The sequence below is a fragment of the Crassostrea angulata genome, chromosome 7 (assembly GCF_025612915.1).
Source record: "Crassostrea angulata isolate pt1a10 chromosome 7, ASM2561291v2, whole genome shotgun sequence".
Classification (NCBI taxonomy): domain Eukaryota; kingdom Metazoa; phylum Mollusca; class Bivalvia; order Ostreida; family Ostreidae; genus Magallana; species Magallana angulata.
In genome coordinates, this window is record NC_069117.1 from 19,061,018 (window position 1) to 19,071,623 (window position 10,606).

General features: G+C 27.9%; 1 protein-coding gene across 1 annotated transcript; it reads right to left on the minus strand.

Moving 5' to 3' along the window:
- Window positions 1–6,509: 6,509 nt before the first annotated feature.
- Window positions 6,510–9,522, minus strand: LOC128156085 (uncharacterized). The gene is made up of 2 exons (XM_052818080.1): window positions 9,389–9,522; window positions 6,510–7,739 (listed from the first exon to the last, which is right to left on the minus strand). Exons 1-2 carry the CDS (start codon window positions 9,403–9,405, stop codon window positions 7,262–7,264), a joined length of 495 nt encoding a protein of 164 aa, XP_052674040.1. The 5' UTR covers window positions 9,406–9,522; the 3' UTR covers window positions 6,510–7,261.
- Window positions 9,523–10,606: the final 1,084 nt, after the last annotated feature.

A 10,606-nucleotide genomic window follows, 5' to 3' on the forward strand; every position in this document is an offset into this window, starting at 1 on the left:
ACTTTTGACATATTAAAAAAAATATTTCTCGTGACACTTAGAAAGAGTAAGGTACATGCAATGATTTAGAGATCTACTTGTCATAAGCTGTTATGAGCAACAGTCCAAATGGTGTCAGAAATCCACGTAATTTAAGTAAAAATCTTCACACAGAAAACGCTTAAAATCTTTTAATAAGAACAATGTTTGTCTTGATTCGAAATTAACATAAGACATGTTTTACCTGTTTTGTATCAATATGTTCAAATATTAATGTTTTTATTGTGATTCTGTTTCGATTTTATTTTAAAGTATATTTTCGTGATTTTAGTGTATGGCACACAGGGGATTGGTTGTGTCCCTTTGTTTTTTTTGAATACATATCAATATTCCTACAGATTTTCAACAACAACAACTCATATAAAATTACAAATCGAAAATCCTAAAATGTTTACAATGGATCTTAAAATAATTTCTAGTACTGGTTAAAAATTAGAACAGGGAAACATTTAGTTTAATCAAGAACACCCGTCATTTTATGAATAATCAATATTAAAGATAAAAACTTCAAAAAATACAATCGCGGAAAGTGTCAAAATCAAGATTTAAACTATGCGAATGGAAAGTAAAGTTTAAAAACACCGATAACATCTCTTCTAGGTGTAGTTTAAAGGTTATATAACCCCTTCTCTCCCCTCCCTTACACACAATTTAAATATATACATATATTATTTGTTTAAAACCTGGCTTTTCAACTTTTTTTGCACCGTGAATTGCGAGAGATTTGCATTTAAAGCTCTACTTAGAGTTGTAGTGGCACATTAAAACTTTTAAAAAATATTTGAAAAACGTAATGGAGAAGCATCCCGTGTTAACAAAATAGTTTTTTATTTTACAAATAAAGAAAAATGTTATTATCAAATACAAATGGACTTAAAAATTACTGAATACATCCTCTCCCATCAATATTTTTATTTCAAGCTTTATGACAGAAATTTTTAGCGCCCAAGACCAACGCGACGCTGATATCGTTTATATGTAATATAAATATATAATATAAATAAATGTTTATTCATATGTTAAAAGATTTAACCTTGTAGTTTTTTCTTACAGTGAATGCCAAAACAATTAACGTTAAATAGATACACACTTGTATTTTTTTCACTTTTGAACTGAACTGAACTGAACTGAGCGTCACTTATAATTGGATCTGAAGTTTTTCTACAGTCTGCGTGCAACATATTAGACTTTCAACTTCAGATAGATAATATGTTGATATATTCTCTTTTTTCCCAAAATTAAATTAAACATTTTGGTTTACACTCATACATCATGTAATCAACCAATGACGTATTTTTGAAACATATAAGATTGTTCGTATCAATTTATTGTATGTTTACATTTTGCTATGTCAAGTTGATATCAAAAGCTGAATCAAGTTGTTTGGATACTATAGCTAGGCTAGTATCAACAGGAAGCGAAGGGAAAATTAGAAAATGTAATGTTAGATCAGGATACTAACATTAACCGAGCACTCAATATACTTTACTATCCCTGTACTAAAACCACTTCATTGGAGCATTTGGGAACTAATATCTGTAGGCGATCTATATATTTGAAAACCACACTTTATAAAAATTTTGAAAATTAAAAACCTTTTGATCAGAATTCAAAACTTTTATAATGATACGCAATCAGCAATTAAGTGCATTCTTGATTTTATTGTAAATGCGTTGTTAATAAATGAAAATAAAACGATTATTTATGGATAGAAAGTAAGTAAGCTAACAACATCACAATTACCGACCATATTGTTTTTGATATGTTTATCAAAAAGGCACACTCACTCACAATATTCATTTATATTCATTTTTATTGTACAAGTAATTGTGACAAATATAAACAGTTCCACTAAAGCATTCAACGAACAAAACTTTTCAAAAATTTCCGTTATTGCGACGGAATTTTGATAACGGATGCTTCATAAAATTTGTCTCTATCACAGTATCGGAGTCCTTTTATGACGTTAAGACCCAAAAAAATCTTGAATGTTGATTCAATTCTATTCACGGTAAAGATAAGTACAATTATACATTCACTGTCTTCCCTGTGTAACACATTTCTTACATCACTCTCTTAAGACAGTCTAGGCCAGGACTCTTTACAAAAGGACCCGATGAGGAATAGAAAGGCAAATCTGGACTTTGTTAGAGATTTTCTAATGTTATCCATTATTGTGGTGTCAAATGAGACAACTGAAATGTTTGTATTATCTTTTGATTAAAGTACATTGGTTACAAGGAGTTCCTTGAATTCCAAAACATCTAGAGAGTCTTCTTTGGTATGGACTATCATAAATGATATCTTCTTCCGCTAGATCTGCTAGATTTTGTACTTTTTTGATGTCCATACTCATCATCTTATTGCTTATTGATATACTCACAGACGATTTACTAGCGTAGAGAAACGCAAAATTGTAAAGTGTGTACTTGTTTATATATCACAAAATTGAAATTTAGAAAATTTCTCATTACTAATTTGTTGTACTAATATCAACATAATTTCATCGTTCATTTCACACGCTTTAACTCGAACCTATATACATATTTATCTATTAGGTTAGTTGACCCTAAATAAACAATGAGCTATATATATATATATATATATATATATATATATATATATATATATATATATATATATATATATATATATATATATATATATATATATATATCTTTAAATAGAATTATGTATCAGGATAATTGTAGGTTGATGTAGTTTCTGAAGCTTAATTGCAACATCAAGCGATTAGCAATAACACATACATGACAAACACATGTTCGAAACATTTTTCAAACAACACAATACACATTACAGATAGGAAAATTTTCAGTTTGATTTTGTTTTGTTTTGTTTGATAAGGTTGGTTGTTTTTTTTTAAGTCTTTACTTATTTTATTTTCTTCTTTTAACAACCAGGAGAGTTAAACAAGAACAATATTTTCATTATCAATATGTTGAAATAATTAGACATCAAACTGATAGATCGGTGTGATCACATATCTTATTTACAAATGTCAACATGATATCATCGTTCTTTTAATACGCTTGTACAGTAGCCAATAAACATATTAATCTCTCACGTTAAGTTACCCAAAGTGAAGCAAAAACATGTACATTGCAAAAACATAAATAAACGAAATTGTCGTTGTTTTCTCAAATAGGATATGTAATGGGTAAACATTTAGTTTATTACAATTATATGAATAATTTTAGTTTACAGTCGATTAATTATTAGCATAGTATTTACTATATCGAAAAGTTGTTACGGATATATTTTAGGATAACTTATAATTACGATAGTATATGACCATATTGTATGAATATGAATGTATTGTAATGTACAGTTGTTCTATATATCTATTGTAAAAAAAATTTAAAGTTCTTTTTTACAAAATATATGACAGCAATGAGTATAAACTTGTATTTTGAATTAAACAACAAATCAGTTTAAACTAACACCATCTCTTAACTATGACCACTGGGGTCTTTTTTTTTATTCCCCTGTTCTGATTTTCTTTTGTTTTATATTTGTTGTGTTTTGACGTATTGATATTGTAGTACAAACTGAAGCGGTTATGTTTCTGGAAATATTTTAGTACCTATTAAGAATCACGTTTGTAAAATATTCATAGCAATCTCAATGCAGACCAACAAGTTTAAAAATTCTCAAGGTAGTTTACCATGGCTGAAAAAATGCATTTTTAAGATTGATAAATGAATGCAAGCATTTTTAAATCTACTGGTTATTTTTACCTATATATTTGGTTTTAAAATTCCCCTTTGAACAACATCCTTTTTTAATATGTTGTAAAAAAAGAAAGAAATATACACCATGTAAAATATGGCTCATAAAGTTATTCAACCATTAAAATTCTATCTAGCCTCAAAATTCCCGCGAAAGACGGAAGAAATACTCATTCATTGGTTTTAGGTCGTTATTTTTATACCTCTAAGGTATAAACACACCTCATTCTTTTGTAGTTGTGAAATATGATTAAGTTGCGTGAATTTCTTGTGAATCATTTATTTTATTTTACTCTTCTATATTTTATAAACATCAGAATAACTGCCAAAACCGCCAATTTTCCATGATATATCCAACAAAACACATGCATACATATGGTACATGTATTACTGAGTGTATCTATATCAGTATATTGAGAATGTGATTAAAAATGTCATTTTTATAATACATTTAGTAAATTTCACCCTGTGCTTTTGTTTTTTAATTCATCAAGATTGGGTCTTGTTATGATGAGCCCGCCGATTATGGCTATTCTTTTCATATCATATAATAACAGAACCCAATATATGTTTAAAGTATTATTCACCAAAAACTCACAAGTACCTTTTTGGATACTTTTTAAAACAGTTTTACGTTCTCTTTATTCAATATTCAAAAAGCAATAGCCCTTTTTCTAGTCTTACTTGAAAAAAATATTTTGAAAGAAAAACATGTTTCATCTTTTTCATTCTACTCTACAACGTTTAAATAATTCATGTTAGGTACGAGTACCATATTTAATACATCTTCAAAACATGAGTTTTTTAAACACAGAATATCACTTATATGTTGAATGGCACTCCGTTACCGAGTTGCCAAGGTTTAAAATGAAAGATCTTTCTAGAGTGAATGTTTTGGATAGTTTTTCTTTTCAGTTCTCTGTAAAAGTAAAGTAAAAGTAAATCTTTTCTCTGAAAAGTCTAAAATAGCTCTATAAAGAGCAATCAGTTCCGCTATAGAGCTCATATATTGTGTCTTGAAAGGAAATCAATAAAATCAATAAAATGTCCTTGCTTTGTGTCACCACGTGATGCGATCATCCACTTAACTGATATTTTGTCCGTTCATTACCATGTTACGTTCTTTTTTTTGGAGGCGGCTGAAAATTCTCTCTCTCTCTATCTCTCTCTCTCTCTCTCTCTCTCTCTCTCTCATTTTTAGATAAAAGGGAAAGGAGCTCGAATCGATTAGGTTGTAAGAAAATAATTTTTTGTCAAAAAAAATAAATAAAAATGATACAATACAAATAATGTTAATACTTTTAAACTTAATGAATAGCTTTTAACAGATCTGTAAACAATAGTCAAAATTGTACTATAAGCAACTCATTTATTAAACATAGTTTTTAAACTTATATTATTAACTCGAATATGATTAGTTTTATACAACAACAATATATAACAACAAACACAGCATAACAAGGAAAAGGAATATCATTTGATTCACAAAATATAATGTAGATTACATTTGAGGCAAAAAGTTGATATCATAGAAACAATCACTACTGAAAGGATTATGGTTAATAATCTACACTTTGATATTTTGTACCCAATAACTATTAGTACAAACTATTAAAATTAAACATTATTTTGTATTTATGAGTTTGAAAATTTTATGTCTCTATATATATAACTACATGTGTGTATTTAACAGTTTATGGTTTATGTCAAATGTAAGATATGATCGTCGGATATGCATCGATACATGTATTTAATTTAAAAGTCCTATATGTACAAAAGTCAAATAACCTCTTTCTTTTTTTTCTTTTCTTTTTTTAACAAAATTTTGATATATTTCGTTATTGAAAGCAAACATAAAACCAAAACAAAAAGAACTTAAATGTCAGAAAACGAAAAATACATAATTCTTTGATAATATGAATTTGAATTATAAAAAGAAACGGCTGTATCTATTTTTGTCCGTTAGAATTTCATTTTCCTCAAAGGTGAGCTTAAGATTATACCTGGAAACAGAAAGATGAACTTTTCTTGGAATTGCAAACTTCAATTTATTTACATGACCTTTAACATTATCTAAAAAAATATTCACCTTTCAGAAATCTACAAAGAGGTTTTTGAAAATGATAGCGGTCTTTCTTTTGGTACTTAGAATCATGGTCTCAAAATATCCTGGTAAAAACCAGGTCAGTTTTGTGTCGTTTTGTTTACACAATTTTATTATTTATTATTATTTTATTATTACCACAAAGGTAGATAAATTGTTGATATTTTTCAGGCTTATTTCAAATTCATATAATTCGGGTGAAGATACACGTGTATCATTGGAAATCTGAATTATTGAGGTCTGATTAAAGCTTATTTTTGTACGTGCCTTGTTATTTGATATGTCCTTTAACAAGTCGATCAGAAACGGAAATAATTAAAACACATTTAATAATAATAAATTAAAGTGCAATAAAAAGTTATATGATAACTCCATGCACATTAACAATCACTCTATTCATGATTTCATTCATTAGACTGCAAGCAAAACAAATTTCCTTCTTTCTGCATATAATGTGATTTTTATGAACTTCAACCTAAACTTGTTTGAATTATATACTGAGAAGACCAAGAATAAATTTAACTACATGTAGCTTTTTTTAATTCTTAGATATTTGTATTATCTAAATCATAACTGAAATTGTAATTAACATTTTTATGAACAAACATTGGAAAAACACAAAATTGTGTAAAAAAAAAAAACCCAGAAATTTTCAAAAAATATAACAGAAAATGTTAACTTAAAAAAAAACAAACAAATAAATGTTTATCTGAAACATTAAGGATTGTTGATTGCTTACGTCAAATTTTCCTTAAATGTTGTGAATAGCTTATCTATAAAGTTGTTTCAACATTATGAGGGTACAAAAAAGTTTTGAAGCTTCCTGGAACAGAAACTGAGAGTACATTATCAGAGCTCTACAAGCACTTTTCAAAATAGTCAATTTATGATTTCAATCGAATGGTCGGATTCAGAATCCCCCCTTTCTACGCCGGATCTTATGAATCTAAACATCCTTTAAATAATATATCAATATTAAGATCCAATATCAGACTTACACTTTTTATTCATTTATAAACAAAAACATTTACATCATTCTAGGAAGATTGAATAATTATAAACATTTTAATACTAAAAATAACACAAACATTAGTTTTCAAGTTTTCAACAGCGTAATATATGAAAAATGAGTGTCATGCGAATGCTCTGACTTTTGTGTAGTAAGTTGTACATACATATTACAGATGAAGATTTATATAACAAACATGCACAGAATGATTGATTTAATAGTGCAAGTAACAATCTACAAAGTACATGTACTAGTATTTGACGTATTTAGGAAATTTATAAAGGAAATGCATACACTCTTAGCTACATTTCATCAACTCGGCTGCGGTTGTTAAAAAGTATTATCTGTTGAAAAATTTAATTAAAACAGAAGTTTGATAACAGATGCTGTATAAAATTGGTCTCTATCACAGTATCGGAGTCCTTTTAAGACGTTGAGGCCTAAAGGAATCTTGAATGTTGACTCACTTCTATTCACGGTAAAGATAGGTACAATTATACACCCACTCTCATCCCCGTACAACACATTTCTTACAACACTCTCTTGAGACAGTCTAGGCCAGGACTCTTCACAAAAGGATCTAGTGAGGAATAGAAAAGCAAATCTGGACTTTGTTAGAGCTTCCCTAATGTTCTTCATCATTGTCGTGTCAAATGATACAACTGAAATGTTTTGTTTATCTTTTGATTCTAGAACATCGGTTACAAGGTGTTCCTTGAATTCCAAAACATCTTGAAAGTCTTCTTTGTCATAGATTATCGCAATGTCGTAATCAATCTCTCTTTCAGCTGGATAATCGGGTACTGAAGGTTGTATCTGTTTGTCCATACCTGTTTCCCTATCACAAAAATAATAAAATTGTTTGTTGACTCGCTGACAGCTTAAACACATGAGGATAACACTTGTTTATATATCACAACATGCAGAAACGGAAATTTTTAAAACCTAAATAAACATTTGTACTACGCGATAATGATTCAGATAATTGCGAAATTACATTTTGTATCAAAGAGCTACTGAAATTTGCTACATCGTGATCCGCCTTTTTATACCCACAAAAGCGCTATGACTCGCATATAGATTTACTTCCTCTTTATAAAATATGCGTGAAAGATCTTATCAAATCAAAGTAAAAGTTAATGCTAGAAAATAGGACTTAAACACTTCAATCCAAAAATTTCCATATTATTTTTTATGTTTCGGCCGAAATTTTTTTTAAAAATATTGATTTAATCAAATAATTAATTTAATTAAGCAAAATAATTACAACCACTTCTCCCAAAAAGTTCGCGGGGTTCATATTGATAATGTGTTATTAGATTTTAGTTTGATTTTATGTAACATTTAGAATGTTGTTTGTTGGATTTGTATAGGAATATTGAAAAAGTTAAAAAATATTTCAATCCAATTACAAAAAAAATTCTGATGGTATATAGGAGATATACGCCATCAAAATATTGTATATAACCGATATTAATGATTATTTCTCATATTCTTTTATTTAAATATCATCAGATATGTTTTATTAACAGAATGTCACCCATTATATGTAGCAAGAATGCAGCTAAAGAAAAGCTTGAAATTATGTAGAAAAAAAAAATGCCGAAAATGTAATGAAATAAATCATGTACCTATTTACCTAAGATTCATTAGTTTATTTCATACGATAAATCCCAAAGGATTGTGGGGGGTCATATTACTATATCTACGCTTTCTTGCAAAGACTGTCAAACCTAGTTTTACAATTTACAATGCTAGTTTTACAATTACATCTTTGTATATTCTTTGTGTATTCACAAAACGTAGTTTCAAAAAAGTAACAAATTTTTGGTTTTAACAAAAAGCACATAGGCCACTGGTGACAGTTTTGAAAAGTCTGCCAGAATTTATTGTTGTCATCCGAACAGAAATATTGTTCCTTTAAATGACCAACCCCCTAAAATAACGAAAATAAATTAGTTAATTATGCTATCAGCAAACAATTCTATCTGATGCATGTGCCATAACTCCTGTTATGTTAAAGATTTTCAAGGTTTATTTTTACGTCTCGAAATGCTAAAGAGACTAGCTGTGATTTATAAAGACTGTGGTTAAAACTTTTGTTGTAACATATTTATTCAAAACATGTTTATTGAAAATGCTCTCAATAATTAGCAGTAAAAATATGCTCATTATTTTAAAAACATATTTCAAATTGCAGATTCGTTCATGTAGTGAGTACAAAATTCCAATTTCAGGTGCAATCACACAAAAATTAGAAATAAACAGTAAATGTAGATATATAATATTTTCCCCAACATCAAAAAGATGAATTTATAATTTGGAATCTGGTTTTGATTTAATAAAAATTCTGATTTAGGGCTTGGTAACTTACAATTAGATTTGATATTTAATGTCATTCAATAAAATTTATTTCAAAAGTTGTCTCAAAAGTGGTATTGATAATTTTGTACATATGTTCGTGATTAGTATTTTAATTTATCTTACCTGGAAGTTTTCTGCATTTTGCACGACAGTTGTTAATTGTCCAAAACTCTTTATGTTATGCTTTAATCATTCGAGTTTTCCCTTTGTACGCCCTCCACAATATAAATATAGTTAAGAAATGATAAGAAAAATAAGCATTCCATAATATTTATTTTAAGACAACAGTTACCCTATAGGTCATTTTATGTTTATGTAGCTTTTTCCGGGAAATCTCTGTAACCATCCTTTTTGTTTCTTGTTGTTTCATTTTCTTTTTGCCTTACTTTCGGTTTGAGTTCTTATTTCTGCTTTTGTTTACTTTTTTTCAATGTAAGTTTCATGCATTTTAGTCAATTTTCTTTTTTATAATTTAGAAGTATACAGTCACAGGTACACTGCCTATATTAGAGGATCAGCTTTTAAGAGTCCTTTTTTCATATGCATATGCGTGAACATAAACAGAGGTGAAATCTATATGTCAATGGTTGGCCTGGCAATGATTTTATTTCTTTTTGAAACCTAAATAAGGTTATTTTAACAAAGGATCAAGTTTCAGAGACAAAAATTTAGTTCAACCCTTCTATATTTAACAAGAGATGTCAGTATTCTGGTTAAAGTGTTTTAAAACAATTATTAATTATTTAAAGGAAATAAAAGAAATAAAATATGTGAAAATCGAATTAAATTTTGATATACATGTATTATGTAAAAAAAAAGCAGGTTTCCTGTCAGAGTGTAACTTTTATACCAAATCATTGAAATAAAAAATATTAATTAAAAAGCTTGTGAAAAATTTTCCCTTTTTCAAACAAAAGTGTTGTTTTTTATTTTTTCCCCCAAAATAATTTTTGAAAATAGAATTTTGATATGAGTTGAAATCCTTATTCAATAGGTGATCTCAAAGATACACTTAATTAATATATTTTAATTTCTTTTGTTCCTTAAGATAAGAAAAAATTAGTTAAAAAAGGGATTATGATATTCTAATTATTGTTAACTTCAACAGTTTGTGAGAAAACATAAGTTGTTTAATTGCAATTTAACTAAGAAATTTTAATAATTGTATATAAACAGCTTTCATAGTTATAAGTATGTTATAGAAGAAAGATACTTAAAAATATGCTAATAATTTGGAACATCAAATAGATTTAACTTCAATTTTAGAAAAGTAGAGAAAACACCATTCGAATGATACTCTCCTTTTATAACTATTTTCCCCTTATGACAAAGAGGTGTTGA